At 41.6% G+C, this 14,878-nt stretch overlaps 3 protein-coding genes across 15 annotated transcripts in view; 2 read left to right on the top strand and 1 right to left on the bottom strand.

Annotated features, from left to right (window-relative positions):
* The window catches only part of setd2 (SET domain containing 2, histone lysine methyltransferase), a 35,031-nt gene extending 34,033 nt beyond the window's left edge, over positions 1-998 (bottom strand). Inside the window, exon 1 of one of the 2 annotated variants that reach the window (XM_064347026.1) lies at positions 859-998. In XM_064347026.1, the coding sequence (XP_064203096.1) occupies positions 859-893 (35 nt within the window). In that variant the 5' untranslated portion in view covers positions 894-998. The remainder of the gene's footprint in view (positions 1-858) is intronic. The other variant, XM_064347034.1, reaches the window with a different exon arrangement.
* LOC135261154 (uncharacterized) lies at positions 366-7,811 on the top strand. 7 transcript variants are annotated; one of them, XM_064347214.1, is made up of 11 exons: positions 366-384; positions 2,024-2,155; positions 2,249-2,344; positions 2,442-2,503; positions 2,867-3,004; positions 3,210-3,351; positions 4,128-4,313; positions 5,290-5,385; positions 5,575-5,650; positions 5,986-6,118; positions 6,677-7,811. In XM_064347214.1, exons 2-11 carry the CDS (start codon positions 2,052-2,054, stop codon positions 6,907-6,909), a joined length of 1,266 nt encoding a protein of 421 aa, XP_064203284.1. In that variant the 5' UTR covers positions 366-384; positions 2,024-2,051; the 3' UTR covers positions 6,910-7,811. The 7 variants fall into 7 exon arrangements, with proteins under 7 accessions (XP_064203284.1, XP_064203248.1, XP_064203265.1 ...); XM_064347178.1 differs by lacking the exon at positions 366-384 and adding an exon at positions 460-622; XM_064347195.1 differs by lacking the exon at positions 366-384 and adding an exon at positions 692-710.
* Positions 7,812-7,959: 148 nt separating this feature from the next.
* LOC135261136 (RNA-binding protein 12B-like) lies at positions 7,960-13,953 on the top strand. 6 transcript variants are annotated; one of them, XM_064347139.1, is made up of 3 exons: positions 7,960-8,170; positions 9,191-9,327; positions 10,403-13,953. In XM_064347139.1, exon 3 carries the CDS (start codon positions 10,425-10,427, stop codon positions 12,405-12,407), a length of 1,983 nt encoding a protein of 660 aa, XP_064203209.1. In that variant the 5' UTR covers positions 7,960-8,170; positions 9,191-9,327; positions 10,403-10,424; the 3' UTR covers positions 12,408-13,953. The 6 variants fall into 6 exon arrangements, with proteins under 6 accessions (XP_064203209.1, XP_064203191.1, XP_064203216.1 ...); XM_064347121.1 differs by having other exon boundaries at positions 8,833-9,327; XM_064347146.1 differs by lacking the exon at positions 9,191-9,327 and having other exon boundaries at positions 7,960-8,067.
* The last annotated feature ends 925 nt before the right edge of the window (positions 13,954-14,878 follow it).

The raw sequence follows: 14,878 nt of genomic DNA, 5'->3' as shown, positions 1-14,878 counted from the left end.
ACTGTGGTGAAAAACACCAGCAGTATCACAAACTAACAAACAAGTTAGCCAACTATGTATTTCTGTAGTTTATTGGACGTTCATATTGCATTTTGTAAGCAGTAAGCGAACGTTACCTGCCTGATTCTAGTGAGCTAAGCAGCACAGCGTTATTCATTATTACAGCAAGCAAGCTATGTAACAAAAAGTCGTGCTATACTTTTTCTTGTTACACTAATAAAAACTTGATGACGGTCTAACTACAAAAAGCAATAAGGAGAGGCTGCGGCTCGCTGGAACACGAGCTTGTCTCTACTCCCCTAACAACACGTCATTTGAGGGTACTGGGTTATTGAAGCTAATTTACATCGTGGATCCTAGGCCTATAAAAGAGGCCTGTTGTTGGTGCGTAACTCCTACCTTCTCTGATCTACTTTCTAATTCTTACAGCCCGCCAAAACTACTTCTGCGTCAACTCATTTTGATTTTGAACCCATCTGCAGGGCAACAAAAAGTGTGGAGCGAAATACTACGGTTTTCCATATTTAATTTGAGTTTCCTATCCGAGCTTCTTGGAAGAGTGATGACACCTTGTTGTGAGAACACATTTCAAAGCGCTTTAAATACTCACCATGACCCCTAGGTACTACTGTCACTTTTGTCAAAATGATCTAACCAACGAATGCAGATAAATAACAAACGTTACGGGTTCCATCACACGAAGACATGCGGTAAACTCATGCACAGTTGCAGTACACTGATATCAAGAGTGTGTGATTTTGCGTAGAAATAGAAATCATAACACTAAGGATGACGATTGTTCTACTTTATGCTGATATGTAGGTATACTTTAAAATGAATATCGGGTCAAATACTCACTCTGTCGGATGTTCTGGGTCATAAGAGTCCCCCATCTTCTCCGCCGACTACAAACAGCCCCTTCGCTTGTCTCAAAAACATCCAGCAATGGCCAATGCCGACGTCCAAATCCAAACCGGGTGTTCTCGAAAATGTAGCTAGTCGGCTAGCTAGCTAGCCGGACATGTAGGTTTTTTAACAAGCCGTGTAGATCAGTTGCACATAGGCAGTAATGCAAAATGAAATATAAGTAACTGAATTTAAACAAAAATATAATATTTATACTCGTGATTTTACTGACCTCCTTTTTTTCTTCAACATCAGATAGGTAGCTACGTTAGCTACAAACGATCCAGTCGAATACAATTTACCCGCGGCGACTCCTCCTCTCGTCTCGACCTCATGCCATGACGAGATCGGGAGCTAGCTAACGTTAGCTAGCTAGCCAGCCAGGTAGTCTTTCCTGGTCGAGTTATTGCATCATCATGATGATTCGACCGGGCTTCATCGTATAGAGAAACTGGTGGTTTTACTAATGTATTATTTGTTGCAATTATTATTATTTTTATATTTGCCAGTAGAAATCAAACACAATCGAAAAAAACACGACGATTCATTTGTTATTATCCTATATTAGCAACGCAAGCAGTAACTTACATATGAGCAAGCTGACTACCTCTAGTTCGTTTGTTCAGTTACAGCTAGCTGTCTAGTTAGCCTACAAACTTTCTCGATTCTGCTCCGTGAGCTGATGCTACTCGTAATTTGTTATCAGAGCAGGAACAGGCTGTGGCTTCCAACTGAAAAGGAACTTGAACTCCAGCATTTGGGGCTGCTGTTATCAAAGCGTTGTTGGTTACCAGGAAAAACAAATGGGCACTTGTTGCCCCCGTGCATTTCATATCACTCGTTGAAGTGGTGATTAGCCAAAATATTTAAAGTAGTTTGAACAAAATAATCGCAAAATTTCAGCGACGGACGAGAAACGGCATATAGCTAATTGGCTAACGTTAGTCTACAAAACATCAATACTTCTAAAAAGTCAATTAACGATCGATGTAGCCTGATACTCAGAACTCTTTTTACAGGGAGCACTGCGTTTTCTGAAGATTCACTAAGGATTGCTGACATCATAGTTCAGTTTAATCCTTTCAGCGGTTGATCATTATATTCATCTGCTCAACAGGTCTTTGTGGTTGCTGTAGCCATACACCATGTCCACCGTGTTGCTGCAGGTTGGGCAGTGTGGGAATCAGCTGGGTTTGGAGTGGTGGAGGTTGCTTATGCATGTTTCAGGCCAGGACAGAGAAAATGATGGGTGAGAGAAGTGTATGCGCGCTTGACATGTATACAAACCCACGCACCATTAAATTAAGTCATGCATTGTCTTTGTTTGAAATTTGTTTTCAAGGAACCCGTTCTGCGCCAGAGACGGGAAGCTGGGAGCAGTGTTTGTGGATAGCGAGCCTAAGGTTTTGGGAGGGGCTCGGTCTCTGGTCAGATGCAAGTGAGAACACTCATATGTTTATAAGGTTGTAATATGATTAATTCAACTAACACGTTTAAAGTTATTGCTTCTGCATAGAGTTCCTCTGTGATTTTAGGATACTGCGTGAGTCCAATATCATTGCAGGCAAAGGAGGAAGGGGAAGCAACTGGGCATATGGTGAGAACTGGGATTACCTTTTATATAACAGTAGCAAGGGATTATTATTATTATTATTATACGGCTAATGACATATTTTTGATAGTGCACAATAATTGTTTTATTCACACCTATAATCAATACTCTATATCCTTCCTTGACATTGAGGATGCTGAGAAGACATTTCTCGGGTGGTGCTCTACTTCTCTGCCCTACTGATTTTTTTGTTTGTTAATTGATATCCTTCATTTCAGTTTAATCTATGAGTAAGGTGGCTAGAAAACTGAAAGCCATGTCACTTGCATGCCTAACTGATATTGTGACTACTACTTATGAAGACTGTGGGATACTGTGATGTCTGAGCTGGAAAGGTCCTTCTGGCAGGGTACCATGGACGACAGGGTGAGGCGGAGCATGGGATCCTCCAACAGTCAATGGAGGCGGTGCGCAGGGAGGCTGAGAGAAGAGACTGTTACTGTGGGACAGTGATGCTCCATAGCCTGAGTGGGGGTACTGGGTCAGGTGAGAAGGATCACATAGAGTGGCAAACGATCCTTTGTCATGTGGATGAATAGAACTGTGGAACTGCTTGTTTTATTATTAATAGTATGCAGATGTATTCCAGATTCAGTAGTGTTAGGGTTGGAGGAGAGATGCTGTCATGAGATTTATGAGCGACATTTTGGAGGCCACTGAGTCTTGATAGTATTTTTTATCATTATGGCAGGGCTGGGTGCTAGGCTATGTGAGGAGATCCGGGAGGAGTTTCCTGCGGGTCACATCCTGTCTGTGTCTGTGGCACCATACCAGAGTGGAGAGAGTCCTCTACAGCACTACAACACCTTACTGAGTCTGACCTCCCTACAAAGGTTTTCTCTTCACATTTGTCTCTCCATTTAGACATAATGGCCCATGTTTCTTGATGTATTTGTTTAAGAGGTGCCTGGTGATTTATAAGGAAATAATACTCAGGGAAAGTATTAAGTTGAATGTACTTGGCATTTACAGTAGAAGCATTTGCTTTATTCAAAGATTCTATTTGCATAGTACCACCTAACTTGCATACTAAGTACAGAGCTTCTTGCATGAAACATCATGCAAGCATAAAGTGCGGCTTTATGCTTTGGAAGACAGAAAATCATGGCATGAATTGAAGCATGCTTTAATTGTACTTTTCATTCCCAGAATTCTGTGCTATATGATTCTACTTGTGCAAAGTTTTGACAAAGAACACTGCCACATTCAAAGAATTTTTGTTTTTTAGTCAGCAAGTATTTAGATTTATCAGCATAATTGACATTAAATATTACTTGATTTTGATAACCTTTTAAATTCCTTAGGAATCAAGGTTTATGTGCTCAATGTGCATGTTCTAGGTCAAGGTTCATGCCAAGGTAATGATGGAGAATGTGTCTTCCAAATCAAATCAATTTTGTTTGTACTGTGCCCTTCCACACTTGTGGTACATACTTGCCAGTGCACAATGCATACTGTGCCAGTACCAGTTTTGAACATGCATATTTAAAAGGCAGATTTTGTGTGCTTTTTTCATCCAGGACTTTAATGTGGTTTGTCCTTCAGTTGTCTACATGCGACTGAGTATTATGAGTAAGTCCAACTCTTTGCTCCCTGCACACCCCTACAGGTCTGTTGATGGTGTGCTCCTGTTTTACAACGACCAAACTCTTGCTGTGGCTGAGGCCCAGCGAGGGGCACCCAAGGGCCCATCTGGCCCCTCTGGTCCTGGGAACTCCTTCTCAGCTATAAATGCTCACATAGCCAGCTGTGTTGCTGGCCTTCTGCTTCCTGTCCATAGCCTCACCACTTCCAGGTACTGCTGCAGAGTGAAGAACTGTTCTAAAATTAACATTTATGTAGTATGGCTTGAATTTGTTATATTTGTTGACTACATGTATTGGTAAAAATTGCTGTGGCTAATTAGATGCCGCAGTAGTGTGATTTATATTTCAGGTACTGTTTTTCAGGACCTGCAAAGGCTTGACTGTGCATTTTGCTTTTCCACTGTTTTAATTGCGCCTGAAAGGGTACTACAACAATGGTCTGCTGGGTGGGTTATCCTGTTAAGGCACCATCCTAGTGCATGGATGGGTACCATGGCCCAGAATTGCGCCCATGCTATTGCTGACTGTGACCAGTAGTACTGCAGGGTTGCACATAATTGGTGGTAGTGCCACCCAGGATTACTGAGGGATTAGTCAGACAGAATCCATGGGCCATTGCTCTCTAGCGGCCCCTGCTGATTGATTGGGTGCCTGTGGTCTGTTTGCTAAAGCTGAAGCACATGTATGTATTGTCTTCCTCCATTCCTGAGTGAGGAGAAAATAGGAGCAATAAAACCTTCTCAAATAGAATTATGCTTAAGGTGGCAGTGGAATCAAACAGCGTGGATCTTTATGAGATTACAAAATTGATCATGAAATCATGTCTGAACAAAAAATAATGAAATAAAACTTTATATCCTCTTACTCTTCTGCAAATAAGAAATTAGCTACAGTATAACACTATCATGCAGGTGGCATTGCTGTCTGACATTAACATAAAGTATTCTGATAATTACCTAGCAATATAGGTACAATACTAAATTTGTGTTTCAAACTAGCTTGCTACCTTCTCTTAAATATGCATCTTCCTCTGGGCTTGACTTTGGGAGCTATAAAAATGATGTGTACTAATTGTGGAAAAACCAAGGGCAAAATTTAGGTATGGGGCAGTTAGCATGATTGAGGTTAGGATTTCCCTGGAATGGCTGAACAGTGGAAATGCACTAATGCCATGTGTCACTGCAGTGGTCTAAGCCTGGGAATGGAACCTTGGGAGCTGGTGAGGTCTGTCTGCCCCCAGCCTGTAGCCAAACTACTGCACACCACCCAGGCATGTTCAAGGTATGACACTGAATTACCTAACAGGTAGCTTCATGCAGTTTTGCAATCTTTTAATTTTATCTCATAAAACAATATTTGGCTGCTTTTAAACAGCTTGAGTAAAATGGAGGAACGTATCATGTTGAAAGATACAAAATAATCTCTGATTCTGACCAGATGGGCCTGTCTGAACTGCTTCCCTTTTTCTAGGGAGAGGATGCGCTGGGAGATCCTGGCCAGCTCCAGCCTCCAGAACCTGCCTCATCTCTCTCCGGAAGGGAAACCTGTATCCTTCCACTCGTCCTCGACACAAAATATAGTTCTTTTATACATAACCACCATGTTCCATTTCGTGCATCATCAACTGCACTATCAATCAGTGATAAAATGTGAACAGAAACATTCACAACAGGGTTGCCATAGAACACTTGCATTGGACAAAACAAAAATGCGAGTAAAACTTATGAAGTTTTTTTAAGATATAGCAAGTTTTTCCTAATTTCACCCTGCTTACTCTCTAATTAATTTTAAAATCAGCATTATTGATGCCCTCACTCTCTCTCCCTTCCTCTCCCCTTTGACATCCATTGGCATTTTGATCTTTGACTTCATCTCATTCAGCACAGTAGCCGGGCAGTGCTGGCAGTTGCCCGTGGCAACCAGGACTCCTTCCTCACATCCACTGCTCTGCAGCAGCTGAGACGGGGCCACCGCTGTGTCTCCTGGAACCCTTTCCCCATTGACCACTGGACAGGTCAACATAGTCTCCACATTTTTATTTGTGTTTATTTTTCCTGTATTTTATGAGGAAAGTGCCATCGAGGTTAATATCTCTTTTGCAAAGGTGGACTGGCCAAGAAGCAAAATATAATACAATTACAAACACACGTGATGACAGATGAAATACTAAGGAATATAACTATACTGAGGAACATGGCATTTTGATATTAAAAACAAGCACATATATTTCCTTCAGTGTTTGAACCAAATCTTGGTACCACGACTATCAATCTTTTGGCAAAACACAGAAATAGCAGCTGTAAAAATATTTGCTCACAGAAATATCACTTTTTTTCAGTTTGAGGTTGATTAGATAAATAAACCTGAGATGCAAAAAACTATTTTGTGGCTCATCTTGCTAGTACATTGAGTTTCAGAGTGTAACCAGCCTCACAATCTGTGTCTAATCCTGAAAAATAAGAAAATGTAAAAATAAAAATTTGGTTAAAAACAAAAATAAAACCGCTTTCACATTTCATGCACAGCATGGTTCTCACAGATCTAATGTGCGTTTGTGTCCTTTTCATTTCAGATCCCCGTGACCAGCTAGGCTGCTCCTCGTCCTCTCAGTGCCTCACAGTGTGCTCCAATCACAGCAGTGCATCTGACCTACTGGCTCAGGTCTGGAGGCGCGCAGGGGAGATGATCCAAGCCCGGGCCTATCTGCACTGGTACCAGCGCCATGGTCTGGAGACCCAGGACTTCCAACATGCTCTGGATGATCTCAGTACAGTCATGCAGGAGTACAACACGCAGATGGACTGAGGCAGAATTGGTTTGTGTAAATCAGCTAGTCCAGCTGGCTCACAGGTCAGTGCTGTGCAATGGAGATGTGGTTGTGACTACACCTGTGGGGAAAAAGGTAATATTACAGTTGTTTATTGTGATAATGTAACTGCATTTTTCAAAATGACAAATAAGGGCTTTATAAATTATTTAAAACAATCCCAGAATGTAATGTACACTCTAGTTTAATATTCCGGCCTGTTAATATTCCGATTGAAATAGTGAAAATGGTATACAACTGAAACTGAAACTAAACCATTTCATGGAGCAAATTGTTGCAGCTGCTCCTTCAAGGCACATTGGACCAATTCCATGGGTGCATAAGTCCAAAAAATACAGAATTCAATGTCAGGAGGAAAAATGTCTCTCACTAGGGTTGCAATTCCCAGCATTGCAATTTGCAAAATGTAATTCTGGGAGATTTGTGTGCTGCTACCCCCAATAGTCCAGAAAAAAAAAAAACGGGGAAAAAAAACAAAATCTCCAGGAATTGGTCCGTTGAGAGTTGGTGTTAAACCATTGTGCTTAACTATTTCCATCCTCTACATTTAGACCATTACAAGATCACACAGATTCGCCTGAACCAGTACCGTTGCATGTTAGCAGTTTGAGCCTCATTCACGAAGCATGCGTGCTATCACATTCGGTTGTCAACGGTGTAAGAACATTTTGCCATTCATTTTTTTTTTGTTATCTGTATTTGTTCATTGCTGTTTCCTTATGCTAATCACATTATCAATTGTGCATAAAATTCAGAATTCATCATCTCATACACCAAAAACAAAGGTCTGTACATGTCTCATTAATCCCATATTGGTTTTTCATAGGAACATTTTTAAGAACAAAAGTAAGAATAGTATAATAAAAGCTTTGGGAATGAGGCCGATTGTGTCTGTTGAGCATGTTTTGTCCGTGTACGTTTCCATGCCTGAATAAAAGTTGAATTGTATGTACTTTCCCCACACGTAATTAAATCCTGATTCTGTAGGCGATTCGTACCGCACTATACAGATTTTAAAACTGCGTTTCAAAAAATAGATGTAACCATTTCGGATTCCGTACTGTAAAACGTCATGCGTCAACGTCGCCATGGAGTAATGCGCAGAAGCGAATAATTAGTCGAGTAAAAAATGCATGGTAAAAAACATCGTCAGATTTCTCCTTACCGATTTCATTAGGTTTCAGGACAAAAATACACATTTTGTTCAGTTTGATTTACACAGAACACTACGTGACCTGCGTAAGTTCTGCGGTACTGAATCGTGAATGTCTGACGGGATGGTAAGGTTAGCTAAGTGGCAATAAACGCCATTAGCTAAGTTGGCTAACTATAGACTAGCAGTAGCAGAGATAGCCGGCCTAAACTGGACAGAGCAGTTCTTCATTGCGCTTTAAATGCCGAATGGGCCATTTTAACCAGCTTCGCTTGATGGCGTTAGTTGGCTGTGGAAGAACGGTTTTGAAAGACTGAATAAATAAAAAACGTGTACGGTTCATCGACGTGTCAGTGTTCGCTAGCGTACCTACCTAGCCATCTTACCTTGATTTACTGCAGCCTTTGGGTAGCTTGCTAAATTAGCGTAAAGGTTAGATGTACCATTGGTTGCATATGCACAAGCAATAATTAGCCACCGCTACCTTGATAGTAATCTGACTTATAACAGGCTATTACACAAACCAACAGTTAAGCAACGTTTGTGATATATAGCAACCTTAGACGGTAACGTTTGATATTTGGTTGGTTTTGCTTTGTTCATTAGCGACTAGTTTATTCGAATATTGCAATTACGAAATGTTACATCTGTTGTAACAGGAAGGATGGCTAGCTGTTTGTAATTTAATGGATTGCATGGAAGATGTGTGCTTGTGGTGAATTGCGTGTTTCTTCTGACCTCTTCCTAGGAAAAGAGCAAGCTGCAGTCGGGATCAAACAGTCTAAATGTTTTGGACTGTACTTCGTTATAATGTTGCTGCACGATACAGAATGGACAGCATGCGAAAGTGAAATTCTCTGTGTAACGTTATGGTGGTTCGTCATATATGTTCGTTCTGGGTTATTCGGTATTAACGTCAAAGGACACTGTGCGATCTAAAACTGGAAGTGTGGTAAAACTGGAGCTGGGTAAACCGTTAATCATCTGAAAGTCTAACCAACCACTCCGGATTGAAAAGTGATCATTTAAACGGCCAGCTAAATCAGCTTATTTTTTCTGTGTTGGAAGTGTGGACCTGATGTTTTTTTTATTACATTACATTACAGGCATTTGGCAGACGCTCTTATCCAGAGCGACGTACATGAAAGTGCATAACCGTAACCAGGGACAAGTGTGTTGAAAACCCTAGAGGGAAGTACAGTTCCAAGTGCAGGGAGCGACCGCGTAGTTTAACTTGGACCCTGTAGGTTAATTTTATTTTTTGGGGTCTTACTGGAATGGACTTGCATTGACTCGCGTTATGTGAGGTGCATGTTTTCTCACAATTTGACATTTGTGACTAATGTATTTAACATATTCCCCTCTGCGCTTCAGTGAATGTATAATCACGGAGGTCTTTAAACTCGTCATGGACCACGCAAGAATATACCTTCGTTTCTACATGTCATTCGGGTTATTTGGTAATGGTTGGTCATGTCTTGTATTTGGCAAAAACTGGAAATGTCTCTCCTCTTCTATGGATTGAACATGGAGAAGTTCTGTTGTGGTTTTAAATGTGTGAACTTGATAAGCACTTTGGGTGTGGATTTGCCTGTTCTTTTTCTTGTTTGTGTTTTTATATTTAACAATACTCCTTTCAGTAGGCATTGTATGTGGACATACCTTGGGGTATATCTTTAGACATGTCTCTGGACAATGTCCTTGTGAATAGAGTACTGCCTTGACAAAAATGCGTACTTGTGAAAGGACATTGAAGCATAAAAGCATACATGTTGTGGAATTATTAACATCTAGCATAGAGTTACAGTACCAACTGCATTTTTTGGAGGAAAAAGTTAGGACAATGTATGTGAGCTCAGCATCATTTATGCTTGTATGTCAAGTTGAGTGTGAAGCATGTGACTACCTTTTATTTTAGATTATTTGGATTGTTATTCCAACTGTGGTGGCATATGTGGAAGTTTACTTTAAGCCAGGGCGGTCCTGTCTGTTTGGAAATCTGCTCTGATTGAGAGAGAGAGCTGCGATTAATTTATTTTTGAAGAACTTTATAATGTTCACTGCTCTGAACATCAGACTTCATTTGACCATCCAAACCTTCCATGTTCTTATGAGCTTATCTCTGCTCTCCTTCTGTGGTGCACTCAGGACTGTTGGTGGACTTCAGTGGACTTCAATGGCTTGATGCCTTTTGAGCCCTTTTGTTACCAGTCGGCTGCATAGTCTGGTTCAGCAGCTGTCAGTGAGAAGAATATCTGGATTGATGGGCCCAGGTTTCTTCTGTAATAACACCCTTCTGTGTGCCCTCTCATCTGCAGGTGCTGTTATTTGTGCATCAGCATGGCGGTGGTGATCCGTTTACAGGGACTCAGAACGACCGCAGGTTCTGAGGACATTCGCAATTTCTTCACTGGCCTAAAAATCCCAGATGGTGGGGTGCACATTATCGGTGGGCCGCTTGAGGAGGCTTTCATCATCTTCGCATCAGATGACCATGCGAGGCGGGCGATGACACGCTCTGGAGGGTGCATCAGAGGCTCCCCGGTCCACCTCTTGCTGAGCAGCAAAGCTGAGATGCAGCATGTCCTTGAGGCAAGCGCAAAGAGAACTGAGATGAGCAGAAATAGGGTGTACAACGAGGGGTTCCGAAGGGCCGAAACAAACATGGGCCCACCTATTTTTGCTGAGAACCTGGTGGTTGAAGTACGAAGAACGGACCACTTGGAAATGGATGGCATCACTGGCCCAGAGGATATGCGTGTTCACCAAACAAGAAAGACTTTGGCAAGTGGAAACGATGGTTTCTACCTGCACTTGCAAGGTTTGCCATTTTCCATATCCAGGGAAGACGTGAGAGTTTTTTTCAAAGGGTTGCTTGTTGATGACATCATTCTCATGAAAAATCGGCGTGGCCAGAATAACGGGATGGGTATAGTCAGATTTGGAACTCTACATGATGCTTACGAGGGCCTGAAGCGGGACCGCGAGTACATTGGAACTCGGTTTATAGAAATAAACTCCTGCTCAGAGAAGCAGTGGGTTGAAGCTGGGGGCAGCGTCGGACCTCACACGGGCAACGCTGCTGAGTTTCACAGGGAGTCCCCTCCGTCATATGTGGAAAAGAGGTACCCTCAACAACGCACAAGGTCAGTCTCACCAGTTAGGTACAGGTCACGGTCTTCTTCTCCATCAGAAAATGAATACTGTGTTCTGATGGAAAACCTCTCGTACTCGGTAGACAAGCGAGGCATAAAAAGTTTCTTCCATCCAGTGGAACTGAAGGAAGACCAGATTCTTCATCTGCATGACAAATACGGGAAAAGGACAAGGGCAGCTTTCGTGCTGTTCAGGAGTCTGAAAGACTACTGTGTTGGTTTGACCCGCCACAAAGAAGCCCTTGCCTCCCGAACAATCTATGTGTCTCCAATTTCCAAAGAAAAAATGGTGGCGATGCTGGACTCCCCAGAACAGAAGATGGAGAAGTCTCGTGAAAAGCCCAGCACATCACTGGACAGGCCCCAACGCTCACAAAGGCCAAAGTATGAATCGGAAAGGGTCTGCATCTATGTCCGTAACCTACCTTTTGATGTACGCAAGGTTGAGATCATGGATTTCTTCCAAGGTTATCGGTTATCGGAGGACATGGTTCACCTGCTGCGTGACGAAAAGGGGGCTGGGCTTGGTGAGGCTTTGGTGACATTTCATTCGGAGGAGGAGGCACAGAGGGCTGAGTCTCTGCATGGGCAGATGTTCCTTGGGTCTGAGGTGATGTTGAAATGCATCTCCAGGATGCAAATGCAGGAGTTTGGTGTCACAGAACATCCAAGGAAGAGTGCAGAGCATCCACTGAGGATGAGGAGCCCAGAAGGTTATTCTACCAGACACAGGGAAGCATCTAACTTTCCACTTGGTGAAGAATATCCAGACATTGGAATCCCCAGTGATGTCCACATGCCTCTAAGAAACTTGCCTGTTCGCTCTCATGGGAGTAGCAGTAGGTTCAATTCACGCAAGGATGGCCGTGACACGTTTGTTGATCGAGAGGGTGGGTCTGCGCAAAGAGGGCTTGGTAACCAATTTGACGGTCCTGCTTGTCTGAAGCTGATTAATCTCCCATTGAATATCACCATTGATGAGATCTATGACTTCTGCTATGGATACAGAGTGATTCCAGGCTCTGTCTCATTGCAGTACCACAAGAATGGGACTCCTAAAGGATGCGCAACTGTAGTCTTTGAATCACGCCAAGAAGCACAGACGGCTATTCAGGAGCTGAGTGGAAGACCAATTGGGACCAAAAAAATTAAATTGGTTTTTCTTTAAATACAAATGCATTGGCTTGCTAAGTATGTTGTTTCATGACTTTCTTTACTCTTTACCAAGGCTTTAGAGAAATGTTTTGTAACATGTTTATTTTCTCCTTTTTTGTGTTACTGAATATGTACCAGTAGGAGGAAGGAGCAGAACCCCTGTTGTGCGTAAGTTATAAAAACTTCTGGCACATACCGATTAGCTAAACACAAAAATGGTTAGAACTGTTTTGTTCATGCTATATCATGTACAGGAATATAATCATTACCTGATAATGTTGTTGAATCCATTGGTTTGGTGTAAGAAAATGCCTTAAACATCAGTAATTAGCTTTTGGAGGATTTAATATGAAGTATAAAATAAGTTTTATACCTTTAACTGGTTTGATTTTAATTTCTGTGTCCCTTTTTTATAATTGTATATACCAATTTAATGGTTTGTGGAACAAAATTCTTCCTCTGGGTTACCTTGATGCGTTCAGTATTTGATTATTTTCCCCAGATTTTATAAACAAAGGCATTCTTTAGAGTCTCTGGATTTAATAGCAGTTCTTTAAATTTGCAAGCTCACACATTTGTATTTGATTGCTTCACGTATCAAAAGGGACCGTGCCATGCAGTCACCTTGGTTGGTTGACATCTGATGTACAAGAGCACCTGCTGGACAGCACATGGGGTTGGACAGTCCTTGTGGCCATTACCTGTGATCCATCCCTTTTAAATACAGAGGGCCAAGCAGTGGCAATTGGTGGTATTTTTGAAGTATGATTATTCTAAGAATGCAACCTTCAGCTTTCCAAGGTCTGGGATCCCATGTTTATGGAAAGATGATGTAAACAGGAGCCCTTTTTTCTCTGCCCTGCATTTGGTATGTTTTTTTCTTTTTTTTTTAAATATTGTCTTCTTGGCCTTTTCCCCCCAGATCATCACTCAGACACCCCATACGTGCAGTCAGCCTTTGTGAATATTACAGATGCTAAAAGTGCCAGGGTTCGTCTGAAGATGACCTTTCTAACTGAAATGTGTAGCTTTCAAGAGCTTGGAAGGCTACTGCAAAGAACAAGTTACAAAGCTCGGTAATATGTTTGAGTAAGGAATAAGTGTTCTCTTCCCAGCAAATCAATACTAATTAAACTGCATTACCCTACTAATAATTGAACGCAGTCCTTGAGCTTCCACTGCATACTCTCAAATGAGAAATGTTGTGTCCAGTGTACCACAGTGTCTTTCTATGTATAGAATAATGGGAATGGTAACAGTTGTCATTTGAACCACAAGGTCAATGCACACTTATGTGGTAGGAATTTTTGCTGCAGGGCCATTCATCTTGTATTACAAAATTCCTTTTTAAAAGTTCTGTAAAGTCCTATACTGGTTCAGGACTGCAGAAGAAAGCTGTGCACTGCTTACCCACTCAACTCTGAAATGGTCTTTCTTGGTCCCAGACAAGAGCACGCTGGGTTTTTTGAGTGTTTGTGCTAGTGTTCCCTGGGTTAGCATGTCCAGGCATGCTTTTAATAAAGTTGGTTTTACACTTTTTGGAAATAGCCTGTTTTTTTTTAATATATATATTTTTTTGGGCCCAAGGTAAGATTCGTCTTGTGAAAACTAAAATATATATAAAAAGTTTTCTGAAGCAGGACATTAATAGTGTGTAGATTTGTGCCTTAGAAATTTGCTCGAAGTTGGAAAAATTGGGCTTGCGGCACTGGGTTGGTATTGGTACTTTCCGCTATTTCCTGATTTTTGATCAAGTGTTTATAAATGTTTGATCATGTTAATTTAGAAAAATGCAGTTGTGGTGTCATTTTTTTGGGCATTAGCCTTTTGTGATCAACTTTCAGTTAGTATAAACAAATGTGGTGAGGAAACAAGTATTTGAATTAGACTCCACACATAACGCTGCTCTTTAGGGGGGAGGGGGCACAGGTATTCCTGAACAGATGGGTCTTAAGCTGGAAGGTAGGGAGGGACTCAGCTGTCCTGATTGAGGTGGGCAGGTTGTTCTGTCATTGCGGAGCCAGTAGGGAGAAGAGTTGAGGCCGGGAGGAGCGATGACCAGGTTGCTGCAGGGAGGGGTGAGCTGGGTGCAAAATTTGGACTTCTTTGAAAGCACCGTTTCACTGCTTTGCATTATAACAAACTATTCTACCATGTTTTTACTTTTGGAAATACATTTAGATGATGGCCAAAGATGATCTCAGAATATAATGGATGTCATGTCTGTCATCGATATTGTTTGTGAGTCCATAGCCGCGTGTCCCTTAATTATTGGACAGTGATGGGCCCAAGTCCCATAATTCTTGAGTTTATGGATAAACTTCAGTGTAATTGCTTCAGGCAAGATTCTGTATTAAGTTTAAAGTTTAGGAGCTGTATAATGTGCAGTTGTCACATTAACTATAGGACAATTTATGAGAGTGTATATTAGGCTATTTGTTTTGAAATAAGGTATTAAATGACGAATATGAGCGATTAGCAATT

Source organism: Anguilla rostrata, chromosome 1 (assembly GCF_018555375.3).
Source record: "Anguilla rostrata isolate EN2019 chromosome 1, ASM1855537v3, whole genome shotgun sequence".
NCBI lineage: Eukaryota > Metazoa > Chordata > Actinopteri > Anguilliformes > Anguillidae > Anguilla > Anguilla rostrata.
Note: the sequence above shows the minus strand (reverse complement) of the source record. Positions and strands in the feature narration are given on the sequence as shown.

Excerpts from the sequence above, each read along its gene's own strand:
- LOC135261154 (XM_064347214.1), top strand. The coding sequence starts at position 2,052 with ATGTCCACCGTGTTGCTGCAGGTTGGGCAGTGTGGGAATCAGCTGGGT. Across the intron at positions 3,352-4,127 it reads AGTCTGACCTCCCTACAAAG|GTCTGTTGATGGTGTGCTCC; the intron begins GTTTTCTCTTCA and ends ACACCCCTACAG. Across the intron at positions 5,651-5,985 it reads TCTCTCCGGAAGGGAAACCT|CACAGTAGCCGGGCAGTGCT; the intron begins GTATCCTTCCAC and ends CATCTCATTCAG.
- LOC135261136 (XM_064347146.1), top strand. The coding sequence starts at position 10,425 with ATGGCGGTGGTGATCCGTTTACAGGGACTCAGAACGACCGCAGGTTCT.